The sequence below is a fragment of the Cimex lectularius genome, unplaced genomic scaffold, assembly GCF_000648675.2.
Source record: "Cimex lectularius strain Harlan isolate CLEC.00 unplaced genomic scaffold, Clec_2.1 scaffold39, whole genome shotgun sequence".
Taxonomy (NCBI): Eukaryota; Metazoa; Arthropoda; class Insecta; order Hemiptera; family Cimicidae; genus Cimex; species Cimex lectularius.
In genome coordinates, this window is record NW_019392653.1 from 601,365 (window position 1) to 614,948 (window position 13,584).

The following is a 13,584-nucleotide window of genomic DNA, read 5'->3' on the forward strand; positions in this document are numbered from 1 at the left end:
TGTACAGCGAGACAAAGCGGACCAGGTTCCAGGAGTGACCAAACTGTTCTTAATCATTCAACTGTTTTTTTGTTTATTTCATTAATGAATATCTATTAAATAGGGAGATTGGAGGTTATTCTAATATAATATTATGAATTTGTTCAAAGATGAATAATGTCTAAACCATTCTGACTGAACATCCAGCGAAACCAGGCGGACCAGGTTAGACAGAAGCGATCAAACCGATAAACATTCAGAAGCCAAAAACCCATCTTTCTATGATATCTTTTGAAAAATGAATTGAGAGGAATTAATTTTTTATGAGAATAGCTATTAGGCGATCTTTAGATGTTGTTATGAAACAGAAAGCAAACAACGATACTAAGCGGACCAGGTTCCAGGACTAAACTGTTCTTATCATTCAACTCTTTTACCATTAACATAAAAATTAGCCAAATAATCCACCTTGCTGATTTCATTAATAAATATCGATTAAATGTGGGATTGGAGGTTATTCTAATATAATACTACGAATTTGTTCAAAGATGAAAAATGGCTAAACTATTCAGACTGAAACAACAAACAGGTTAGACAGACCGATCAAACCGATCCCAATTATTAAACTCACTCTCAAAAATTACAGCCCCTTGTACATATAAAATTAACACAAAAAATCAAAAACCTACTATCTGTATTAAGAAGAAAAATAATTAGATGGTATTCTATGAGAATATTTCAATCAAAACCTAGATCAAACTGCTGTCGAGTAAGCCGAACATGCCATATATAAAACCTAGCCACTTATGATAAAGTAAAAAGAAACCTCCTAAACAATTTTTATTGACAGTTACAGCGAGACTAAGCGGACCGAATTGATACGAAGCCATCAAACTCAATCGTCCATCACTCATACCATCAACATGTATTCGAATAATCTAATTGAATAATAATCCATTTATGTTTTAGTGGTCAATTGACTAACTGACTATTGACTAATTCAATTAATTATTCTTTTTATGTAAAAAGAGGGAAAATTCGAACGGTTGTAGGTTGAGATGGAGAGTTGGTGTCTGACTGGATCGAAATCACGATAGCTCAAGTGGTAGAGCAGCGCGTATTTAGCTGAAGGTCGTGGGTTCGAATCCCGCTCGTGACACTGATTTTTGAACTCAACCAAGACTTTACATAAGAAAAATAACTAATTGAATAAATTGAGAGATTAGATGTTATTTTATAAGAATAGGCTGAATTTGTCCGACAGGGAATAAATAGATAAGCGCCTAAACACTTGTGACTGAAAGATACAGCGAGAACAGCCGGACCATGTTAGAAGTGATCAAATCTATCACAGTTTTTTCACCTTCATACTACAAAGTCTTTATATATAAAACTTTGTTTTTGTTTATAAAACTTGGTGCCAGGTAGGCACCGAATTCTTCAACTCTCATACCACCAACACATAAAATATAAATCGCGCATAAAAGTTATTTTGCTTTTTAATTGGCTTAATTAATTATGAACCTTTTCTGAATCGCGTTTCTGTATGTTTAACCGGTTGTGAGATCTTAAAGTCCGATATCCGTTCCTCGTCGACCCCGAATTAAGTCCATTAAAGTCCGGTATCTCCCCTTGGGTCCGCTCGGCTGAGTCGGTAGACGCCGCCCCAAGCCCATTTAAAGGCATTATTCAGGAAACAAAACACGTCCGGCCGATTTACGTATTACGCGATAGCGAGGGCGGACATCGGACTTAATCAGGGGCTTGAATTATGATTGGTAAAACAAGATATTGGGCCGTCTTCGCACGATGTAACATGCCCGGGGTGTAAACGGATATCAGATTTCTACATTATCTTATACACAATTAAAAAACAATCCAACGTAAAACATAGGTAAGCGTGCATAAAAACGAGCCACGCCCTTTACATTTTTCACACCCGAACTCGCCCCGATCAAAACTTTCTTTATTATTAATATAACTCGATTTTTTTCTTTACGACTTTCACCGCTCCTTTACACGCTCGTAGCTCATCAAATAACAATATCATTTCAAACACAAACTTCTAAATTATTTAAAAAAACTGTATAATTTGACCGGCAAACAATTTAAAAATAATGTTGCCAGTTATGTATATTGTATATAAAAGTGATGTGAGAGTTGAACATAAGACCGGTTTCATTCCTTCCCACCAACCTGGGTCCGTTTAGTCTCGCTTAATCTTTTCCATACAATTGTTTAACCATTTTCTTTTAAGTAAGTCCGGAAATATTAAGTTATATGGGCCATAGAGTCAATTGTACATATTATATTTAAAAATTGTGAGAGTTGAATGAATGAAACTGGTTTCGTTCTTCCCACCAACCTGGGCCCGTTTAGTCTCGCTTAATGCTTTAAACACAATTGTGTTTAAAACACAAAATTGAGTTTACAAGGGGCGACCAGGTTAGGCTTGAGTCAGATTTTGACCAAATGTTTTTAGGTGATTCTAAATTTCAAAATATCTGACCCAAAGAATACGGAAGTATACGCTACTTAATTGGCCTGGTTTTGCAAAAAAAAATTTTTTTTTTGAACGTTGAAATTTTCCGTTTTTTGATATTCTTATTCCGCCGTTCTACTTGTGAATATATCATTTTTACATCTTTTTTTTAGTTTGCAATAAAGATATAGTAAAATCTATCAAAGTTTATCAATAACCAAAAAATTTCTAAAAACTAAATATTTTTCAAGTTAAATGGGTCATAAATTTGTTTTTCGTCAAACAAATATGAAATTTCATTTTATCTCTAGAGACCCCTTAAATATAAATTTTTGTTTGAATTTAAATTTATCGAATTTTTCGGACCCCTAAAATTTTGCCGATTTTTGAGAGGTCATTATCGAAATATCTGATTAAAACTGCCATAATTCAAAAACGTCTAAAATGATTTCAACGTTAAACAGACATTTGAAAGAAGGACGTAAATTTTTAACGACATATGTACCATTAAAATATATAATATATTTCTATAAGAAAATAAACAAAATACCAAAATAATTTGTCAGAAATTAACCTGGTTTTTTTTAATGGAAATAATAGTTCGATTTTAATGTTTGATACAGGTATAAAATGCATTTGACAATTTCTTTAAAATAACCAAAACTATTGATAAACCATGAAAATCGATCCACCTTGCTTTTGAGAAAAATGAAGTTAGAGCTTGCACTTATTTATATTTATTATCTATTAACTTAAAATAAATAATAATCTTAAAAAAATACTGTTTAAATGGTAGCAAAATAATTATAAAATCGCATTTTAGGAGAAAGTTTTTCATTAAGAAGAAAGCGAAATCACCTAACATAAATCATAAAATCATGCTATTTGACTAGTTTCTACGTGAGAGCGGTTTGATCGCTTCTGACCAACCTGATCCGCTTAGTCTCGCTTTATAAAAATTGTTTAGTCTTGTTTTCTTTTGCTTTGTTATGCCGACTTGGCACCAACTGTTATAATTAAAAACATTTTTGTGTAAAGACTGTGTTTGTGGTGTGAGTTGAAAATTTGAGATCGGTTTGATCGGCCTGTCTAACCTGATCCGCCTGATCTCGCTGGTGTTCAGTCAGAATGGTTTAGGCATTGAATTCATCTTTAAACAAATTCATAATATTATATTAGAATAACCTCCAATCTCACCATTTAATCGATATTTATTAATTAAGGTGGATTATTTGGCTAATTTTTGTGTTAATGGTAAAAGATTAAGAACATTTTGGTCGCTCCTGAAACCTGGTCCGTTTAGCATCGCTGTATTTTTTCTTTTTCATAACAAAAACATCTAAAGATCTCCTAATAGCTATTCTCATAAAAAATTAATTTCTCTCAAGTCCTTTTTTGAAAGGACATCCTAGAAAGATGAGTTTTTGGCTTCTGAGAGTTTAATTATTGCGACCAGTTTGGTCGCCCCTGCCAAACCTGGTCCGCCCGTTCTCGCTGTAACCTACAGCGATAAGTGTTTATTTTATCCATTTATTATACCAGGATGATTTCTAACATCCAATCTCTCCATTGATTATCATCATCAATATTAATTTAAAAGTATCGATAAGATTTGGCTAATTTGCACATCTACATTTTACGTGTAAAGATGATGCGACTGTGTCAGGGTTGATCGATGGAGAACAGTTTTCTCCTGACACAATTGGTCCGCTCAGTCTCGCAGTATCTTTTAAATAGCTAGTTTCATGAGAATTTATGTGGGCCATGGAGCAAATTCAACTCAGACATCGCTTTAAAAGACTGTAGTTGTACTTTATTTATTGTTTTTCCATGCGACATTTGTCTAGTTTTTATATAAAGACTATGAGGTTGTTTGTTCGCTCATGAATAACATGGTCCGCCGGTTCTCGCTTTATCTTCTAGTCAGAAGTGTTTAGAAATTATTCCACTTTACTTCTTTTTGATAAATTCAGCACTTTCTCATTTTTCAGGTTGTCCAATTTTCATTTAAAAAAAAAATCTATTTAAGTTGTTTAAAAAAGAAAGAAACAAGGTTTAATGGGTAGCAAAAGAACTAAAATCGACGCGATAAGTTTTATGTTTTAAATAAAAACTAAAAAATAGAAGAAGAAGAATAAATTATCCAAATTAAATTATACAAATGTGTATTTTGACTCGGCTTTATGAGCATAATTTATTTGTGGTTTTGAGAGTTGAACAATTGAGATTGTTTTGATCGCCCATGAATAACCTGGTCCGCCGGTTCTCGCTTTTCCAATCATTAGTGTTTAGGAATTATTCCAGTTACCCCTCCCGAGGGCCATTCAGCCAATTTATTCAAAATTTATTATAAAAATCGGTCAAATGTGTTTAAAAAAAAGCCTAAAGACGATGTATTAACGGTGAGAGATTTGAATAATAGAGAACAGGTTCGGTCGCATTTGACCTGGGTCCGCTTGCTCCCGCTTTATCTTTGAGAAATGTTTGTTTCCTTTCCCTTTATCCTGTACAATTAAGCCGCATGGGGAAATTGGGCAAATTCGCCATGCTCGACTGCATTTTTAGAGACTCCGGTTGACCTATTATACTAGAATAACAACTTATCTTGGCATTCATTTATATTATTTAAATTAAATAGTAGAAATATAGGCTATTTGGATATATTATACCATGTCCGTTGTATTTATAAGTTTTTTTGTAGTTTGAATGTTAAACAATTGAAATTGGCTCCTTCCTCTGTTCCTGGTCCGCTTGTTCTCGCTTTATTCTTCCATATAACTTAATGCCCCGATCCTTTGTCGGGAACATCAGACAAATTCGCATCTCACAGAATAACACAATAATCTCATTGCTTATTTACCAACTTAATAACAACTCAGACCGTACGATCTCGAAGAATCTGAAGAGAAAATTAGAATGCAGACGTAATTAAAATAGTCAAAAATTGAGTTGAAACCGAGCTGCTCAAATAATTTTAAGAAAAATAATAACAAATAATTAATTTTACACTCTCCTCGAACAACCTTCATTTGATCATCGGGTCAGTTTTTATCGCCAAATTCAGTCCTCGTCCTTCTTACAGTCTGTATAATAAACCGTCAATAAAAATTGACTCTATTGGCAAAAAGGTCTAGCTGGTTTCAGAGATAAGATATCCTTGGATGAGTGTTTTCCTTTTTATGGAATGACTTTTTTACCAGTACTCAATGTTTTTCTCTTTGATCTTTGATTTAAATGTAATAAAATAACACATCGGTCTAAAATCTGGGAGATTGTTGGTGAAAAGCCATCAGCCATAATTATCGAGTATAATTGTGAAAACGCTTATCATCAATCCGTCCGAATCACCTGTTTTCAAAATTTCCAGTTTTAGATTCCGCCGTGACAAAATCGCAAACCTTTTTTTTATAAATACAAAATAAAATAACAAAACAGCCGTGGTTTGGAAACGGCCTGGGGAAGGGCGTCGCGTGGTCCGGTTTACGCCGTATGATAGGAAAAAGGCCGAGTGGGGGCCCGTCGTGGGTTCGTCCAGTTTCGAGTAAACCGCCCTCCGAGGAGGAGAGGATCCGTAGCAGTGCCGTGTCCTGACGAATTCGACCTTATTTTTACCGTAAGTCTTCCATTGATTCAGTTGGATTTATATCCCTTGCACATCACGCAACAAGCCCTCGATTCCAAACTAATTAATTATTAATATACGGTTTCACGAAGGAAGCCGAAAAGTCGCCAAAATGCAAAATCAAGATTTAAAAAAAATATACTGATTCCCATTTCCTTGTGTCGATTATAGCGTCTTTTTTTTTTGGGGGGGGGGAAGATGGCTGTCATTAAATGTAAATGTAATGACCCAAACCCCCCAAGCGATCAATCTCACTTCTCTCTCAACCACTCACATTCTCTCTCTTTCTCCCCTCTCTCTCACTCACTCACTCTCCCTTTTTCTCTTATCTCTCATTTACACCTCTCTCTTTCTCTCTCACTCACACTCCCTCTTTTTCTTCTCTCTCTCACACACTCTTCCTTTTTCTCTCATTTACTCCTCACTCTTTCTCTCTTACATACACTCTCCCTCTTTTTCTTCTCTCTCTCACGCACTCTCCGTTTTTCTCTTATATCTCACGCCTCTCTCTTTCTCTCACTCACTCTCCCTCTTTCTCTCTCATTCACACTCTCCCTCTTTCTCTCTCACTCACACTCTCCCTCACACACTCTCCTTTTTTCTCTTATATCTCACTTACACCTCTCCCTTTCTCTCACTCACACTCTTCCTCACTCTCTTTCACTCACACACTATCCCTCTCTCTCTCTCTCACTCACACACTCTCCTTTTTTCTCTTATATCCCACTTACACCTCTCCCTTTCTCTCACTCACACTCTCCCTCTTTCTCTCTCNTCTCTCTCTCTCTCTCTCTCTCTCTCTCTCTCTCTCTCTCTCTCTCTCTCTCTCTTTTCATCTATCAATCTATCTCTTCCTTTTTTTAAATGTGTATGTCAGTTTGATTTTTCTGATAGTATTTTCATTTCATTGCAATCAGCTCATTTTCGGGTGTATTGGTTCTATGTGAGGCTTTTGTCAAAAAGAGATGTAAGATAGCGAGCACTTTTCTTGTAAAGTAGGCTGGAGCTTCCTGATTAAGTGAAAACTGAATTTTGGAAATTTCGTCGGTTTCGTTCTTTGGGAGGAGGAGCCAGGACTGTTGGGCTTGTGGATAGGTTTCAACGGTTGCTTATGTTGTTGAAACAATGGTAGATGAACTGTGAAAACTGAGTATAGTAAGGGAGCAAGTACACTTCCCTGGGGTACGCCAGGTAATATGGAACGGATAAACGACGTGGAAGTTTTGTAAGATTGTATTTGAGGGTTATGAATTGAGAATGTGTACATGAGTTTTCTCCAGCAATTGTTGTCAAACAGGAGGGCTTAACGTCAAACTAACCGTTGGGTGTCTTGAACGAGGGGTCAGACACCACTTAACAATACTTTTCATACTGCAATCAAAAACCCATGGGCTCTGCCGGGATACGAACCAGAGCAAGGCCAATACGAGTCCGACGCTCAAACCACTCGACCACTGCGGTCCTCTATCCAGCAAACCCTAGTGCCAGATCCGATCAAGAGCAATATTACTGATAAAAGGTCGACTTGGTGGTTTGTGGGAAAAGAGAAAAGACCTGAAGGTTTGCAAAAGATAAGGAGGTTGTAAAGATTTCGGCACGTTGATGAATTTCCATTTATTTATTATTAGGAGTCAAACGGATTAAGCTCTTTAGCTCTTAAACTTTTGTCTATTGTGACCGAACTCTACTTCTGATTACTGATGACCTTCATTCATCTTAACGATTCATCTTAGGGTCAGACTAGTTTTAGCGACAGTTTCTGATCCTCCAATGTCATGTTATTAGTTTTAAACATAACATACTTTCATAATAAAACAATCCTTTCCAGACGATATTGTCAAATAATGTTAGGCTTCGTTAAGAAACTATTGCCTTGGCACAAACAGACAACCGTGGGTCTTTTAAAGCCGACAAAACTTTCCAAACGTAATTTTATTTTACTTGCATCAAGACAGTGCTCGGTTAATGGATGTCGTCTTGTCTTTTTTCCAGAGATCGGGAGGATGGTGGTTCTAGTTGGGGGCACGCCCCTGGAGGAGCCCCTCCCCGACGCCAGGACCCTCCATCACCTCCATCCGATGTTCAGGGAGACGGCCAACCAGCTCATCAGCATCCCGTCCAAAGTGGTCGGCCCCATCGGACTCCTGTACGTCATGCAGAGGGAGATGGCTGTCACCGTACCTCACGACAGTCAGTACATTTCAATTTAAACAGTTCGTTTTTTTTTTTTTTTTGTGTGTGTATGAAAAATTCACTTTTATATTTTATTCTGTTACAGAAAATGTGAATATCATCGGATCTGATGACTTCACTACGTGCATAGTAGTCGTCCTCAGGCATACTGGTAAGTACGTCCAACTTAACTTACTCCGATAACCTTTCTATATTATTTCATGTTATTTAGTCGTTACCGATCATTGTGATGATCATCGCTGATTGTTTGGCTTTGTTTTGAGATGCTTTAAATTATACATTTAAACTACAGGGAGAATATCTTTTATAGCTCAATTTTTATTTAATTAAAATCTTCACTCTTCGTTAATTAAAATTCGTTTATAATAATACGCAGAAAAGTTAACTAAAAACGATAGTTGGTATTCACATGGTCTGCATGAAAGAAAGCATCCTACAAAAAGGACAAGATCTCGACCATTCTACTCATCTAAACTCATAAATTCATTTGTGTTAAAACTATGATTTTTAGCTAATATTGAAGGTAAATGTTTATATTTGATAATTTGTGTAAATCGTAAATAGTTTTAAAGTGCTGATGAAAGGGGCTCAGTGTTTTTCTCCCTTTACTTTATATGCAATTATATTATTAAGGATGATATCAAAGGACGTACAAATGGGGAAAGGTATAGACCAACCACTGAAAATAACGAAATTATAACTTGTCAGGTAGATCATTTCAACCCAACAGTTTCCAAATGTGTCTTACTTTTCTATTTTTTTTCTCACCCACTCACTTTTTTAAATCTCTTTTTCTTTCTCATTACTCTTTTTTAGTATCTCTTCTCTCTCTCTCACTCTCTTTCTCAGTCACTCACTTTTTAAGTCTACTTTTCTTTCTCACTACTCGCTTTTTTAGTATCTATTATATCTCTCTCTCACTCTCTCTCTCTTTCTCAATCATTCACTTTTTAAGTTTATTTTTCTTTCTCATTCACTCATTTTTTCAGTCTCTCTTTCTTTCTCATTGACACATTTTTTCAGGCTCTCTCTGTTTGGTTTCTTTCTTTCTCTCTCTCGCTCTCTCTCTCTCTCTCTCTCTCTCTCTCTCTTTCTTTCTCACTCTTTCACTCACTTTTTTAAATCTCTTTTTCTTTCTCATTACTCTTTTTTAGTATCTCTTCTCTCTCTCACTCTCTTTCTCAGTCACTCACTTTTTAAGTCTACTTTTTTTTCTCACTACTCGCTTTTTTAGTATCTATTATCTCTCTCTCTCTCACTCTCTTTCTTTCTCAATCATTCACTTTTTAAGTTTATTTTTCTTTCTCATTACTTGCTTTTTTAGTATCTCTTCTCTCTCTCTCTCTTTCTTTCTTTTTGTTCTCAGTCACTCACTTTTTAAGTACATTTTTCTTTCTCACTACTCGCTTTTTTAGTATCTCTTCTCTCTCTCTTTCTCTCTCTCTCTCTCTCTCTCTCTCTCTCTCTCTCACACACACACACACACACACACACACGCACGCACGCACACACAAAATTTCAGAATCTCTCTTCATTCTCTCACAGACTCTTACTCATCCACATTTTCAGTGCCTTTTCTTTCCATCCCTTTCCTCCCCCTCGCTCTTTCCTCTCCACCCTCACGCACATCCTTTTTCTCTCAATTAACTCAATCGTTAAAAACAAACGCGCGAAACTTACTTACAAGTGCTTAAATATTTGTGAGAATTCCTATAAACTCCCGTCACCCCAGTACAAACGTTTCCCTGTCTCGTTTTTATTTATTTCTTTTTTATTATTTGTTCCTGCATATACAGAGCCAACTTAGCAAAATGTGTTTTAAAAAATTATATAAAACAGTGAAAATAAACACTTTTCACGTTTTGAAATCGACACTCGTACTCGCAGAAGTTAAATTGTTTTCATCTTTATTTAGGGCCATGTTTGTTAAGTTTATAACCCTTGGGTAAAATTTAATTCGAGTTGTATTGTTTTTATGAGTATTCTAAATGTACCGTACTTGTCTATGGTATTTTTTTAATCAATTTTAACTTTCGAGCGTGTATCATTTCTATGAACATAAAATGGCGGGAAGGCTGGAACTATTTGTTGTTTGTCAAAATTGGGTTAGACTGAAGGCTGGATAAAACAAACCAGGTGGTTTTAGCCTTAAAAAATTTCCGAGAAAGGATGATTTTTGTCAAAATGAAATTTGAGATCGGTGTGTAAGGTTGGACACGTAGAAAATTCGTCATTTCATGTATTTTAGTCTGAAGTCTTTTAAGTCAAATTCCTAGGTTCCATATCTGCAAAGAGGAATACATTATTTCATGGATATCGTTTATATTGTTTTTTTTAATTAATCAATTTTTTTATAGAAATTTAAATAAAAAAGAACCACTTTTCAGTTATTAAGATTATTTATTTTATATAAACGATACATGATAATCCATCATAAATGTGAAAAATCGTGAGTGAAATTTTCGAAATAGGTTCTATTTCTTCTTTGGGGGTACAAAATGCACTTGCCTGGATTTCATCGTGGACCATTTCATTCGTTTCCAGTAGATGGACAGCGGTACCGTGATGGAGAAGAAGATCAAAGCCTTGATGGTCATGGTTTTGCGCAGATCGTGTTCCGGCTCCGAGGCCCATTTGAGAAAAGTGACCACGTCCTTGGCCACCTGGGACTTTGTCGGTTTGGTGCCGTCCGAAAATTCTAGGACGTTGTTGTAGAGAGGATCCGCCATGGAGGTGGCACCCCCGGCGAAGTAAGGGTTGTAGTACTGCCCTTCTCTCAAGACGATACCTTCGGGAGGATCCCTGTAGCCGGTGAGATAGTGAAAGATGTAGTCCTCCTTTCCGTGCCTGGCAGGTACGATGTACGTCAGGTCCGGTGGATAAGCGCCGTTGTTGGCGAACCTGGCTGCCTCTTCGTTCGGGTAAGGCTTGGGTAAAGAGTCCGATAGCTTCCCAGGCCTTTTGAACATCAAGCCCTCCTCGTTGGGGCCGTCCTCGATAATCTGCTCCTCCGCCTCCCTCTTCGCCTCTTCTTCCGTGTGACTCACCCCGATCAGCTCCCTGTAGCAGACGTACCGCAAGCTGTGGCAGGCCGAACACACGTTCTTGTACACTTCGTAACCTCGTTTGATACTCGCGTGGTCCAAAGCCGCCGTGTATTTACTATGCGACCAGGGCAGCTTCGGCGGGTGGAGCACCAATTCGTAGGCTTTCACGCTCCTGTCCATGGTGTAGAGCAAAATCGCACCGCAGCCCAAAAGCCCTCCACCCACGATCCTCGGCCATTTCTTCTTCGTAGCTTTCTTCCTCGTGATTCCGGTCAGAGCGAATATCCTCACAGTCGTCACGAACTGCCTCAGCGAATTCATTTCCTTTGTGTAAAAAATTTAAAACTTTTATTTACGCAAAGTTAAAAACTATACGTTTAATTCCGAACCGGCTTCAACTTAACGTAACAGCTGACTTACTTAAATTCACGCCGGCTAAATAAATAAAACGTCGATTTAGAAACCAGTGGGGCAAAAAATCACACGGTTTAAACCCAAAAATTGTAAAATTTAAATAAAACAAAATTTTTAAAAAATTGAATCATTATAAATCGGCATTAACGTTCAATATAATAATTCTCTCTTTTTCCCTCCACAACAGGATACATTCAAAACTAAAACACAAGTTTAAACCACCTTCTTTTGCTTCATTATAATTAGTTCGATTAATATACTCAAAAAATTGCCTGATAATATAAACGTTCGGTTATACCTAAATATTGTAAGCTTGTAATGAACTAAAAAAATACAAACGGTGTAATTATTACTGTTTTTCCCTCTCTTTCCCCACCACACGATAAGATTCAAAACCAAACTACAAAAACACTACAAAATTGCCCGAATCATTACTCTTCTTGTTCATTTTAAATAGTTTATAAATATTCGTAAAAAAATTCCTGATTAATGTTGATTTTCAGCTATACTTAAGTAGTTTAAGCATGTAAAAAGTGCAAACTTGTTACTTATTTCTGTTTTACCTCCGTTTGCCCGATAAGATTTCAAAATCAAAACTACAAAAATTCACGAATCTAAACCACTTTTGTTCATTTTAAATAGTTTATTAATAGTCGTGAAACAAAAAATTGTCAGATAATGTACATTTTCAGCAGTGAAGCAGTCTAAGCATGTAAAAAGTGCAAACATGTAATATCTTCTCCCTTTCGCACGATAAGACCTCAAAGCCAAAACAAGAAAAAATCACGAATTTTGTTCATTCTTTTAGTTCATTTTAAGTAATTCGATAAATATTCGTGAAAAAAAAATTGTCAGATAATGTTCAGTTATACTTAAGTAGTTTAAGCTACAATATGATTCAAAGTCAAAATCCTTAAAAAATACACGCATTTAACCACACTTCTGTTCATCCTTTTAATTCATTGTACATAGTCCCGTAAATATTCGTAAAAAATTGCCAGATAAATTAAATTTTCTGCTGTTCTTAACTATTTCAATTAATAGTTCTTTTTATGTAAGGTCTTGGTTGAGATGAAAAAGTTAAGTGTCACGAGCGGGATTCGACAATTTACTTTTTCATCTCAACCAAGACATTACATAAAAAGAACAATTAATTGAAATAATTGACATCGTCAATTGGACCACTAAACATAAATGGATTATACTTAAATAGTTTAACCATGTAAAAAGTGCAAACGTGTAGCTTATTTATGTTTTTACCTCTTGCACGATAAGATTCCAAAATCAAAACAACAACAATTCTCGAATCTAAACCACTTTTGTTCATTTTAAACAGTCGTGAAACAAAAAATTGTCAGATAATGTGAATTTTCAGCTATACTTAAATATTTTAAGCTCGTAAAAAGTGCAAACTGGTAACTTATATGTATATGTTTTTACCTCTGGCACGATAAGATTTCTAAGTCAAAATGCTGTAAAAATACAGGAATTCGACCATTTTTGTTGACTTTTATTTCATTTTAAATATTCGACAAACATTCGTAAGAAAATTGTCATATAACGTAAATTTTCAACCATACTTATGTAGTTTCAGATTGTAAAAAGTACAAACTTCTTAACTTATGTCTATATTTCCCTCTCGCACATGATTCAAAATCAAAACACTACAAAATTGCCCGATCATCGCACTTTTTGTTAATTATAAATTTCGTGAAAAAAATTCCCCATTAATGTAGAATTTCGGCTATACTTAAGTAGTTTAAGCATGTAAAAAGTCCAAACTTGTAACTTATTTATGTTTTTACCTCTCGTACGGTAAGATTCCAAAGTCAAAACTACAAAAACTC

General features: G+C 35.7%; 1 protein-coding gene and 1 pseudogene across 5 annotated transcripts in view; one reads left to right on the plus strand and one right to left on the minus strand.

Annotated features, from left to right (window-relative positions):
* LOC106671143 (protein N-terminal asparagine amidohydrolase) overlaps window positions 1-13,584 on the plus strand; it is a 33,510-nt gene that overhangs the window by 14,614 nt on the left and 5,312 nt on the right. The window contains exons 1-4 of one of the 5 annotated variants that reach the window (XM_014402000.2): window positions 5,805-6,074; window positions 7,912-8,009; window positions 8,076-8,273; window positions 8,362-8,427. In XM_014402000.2, the coding sequence (XP_014257486.1) occupies window positions 7,928-8,009; window positions 8,076-8,273; window positions 8,362-8,427 (346 nt within the window). In that variant the 5' untranslated portion in view covers window positions 5,805-6,074; window positions 7,912-7,927. Of the gene's footprint in view, window positions 1-5,794; window positions 6,075-7,911; window positions 8,010-8,075; window positions 8,274-8,361; window positions 8,428-13,584 lie in introns of those variants that run through there. The other 4 variants (XM_014401997.2, XM_014402003.2, XM_014402001.2 and 1 more) reach the window with 4 other exon arrangements.
* On the minus strand, window positions 10,657-11,782 carry LOC106671144 (annotated as a pseudogene).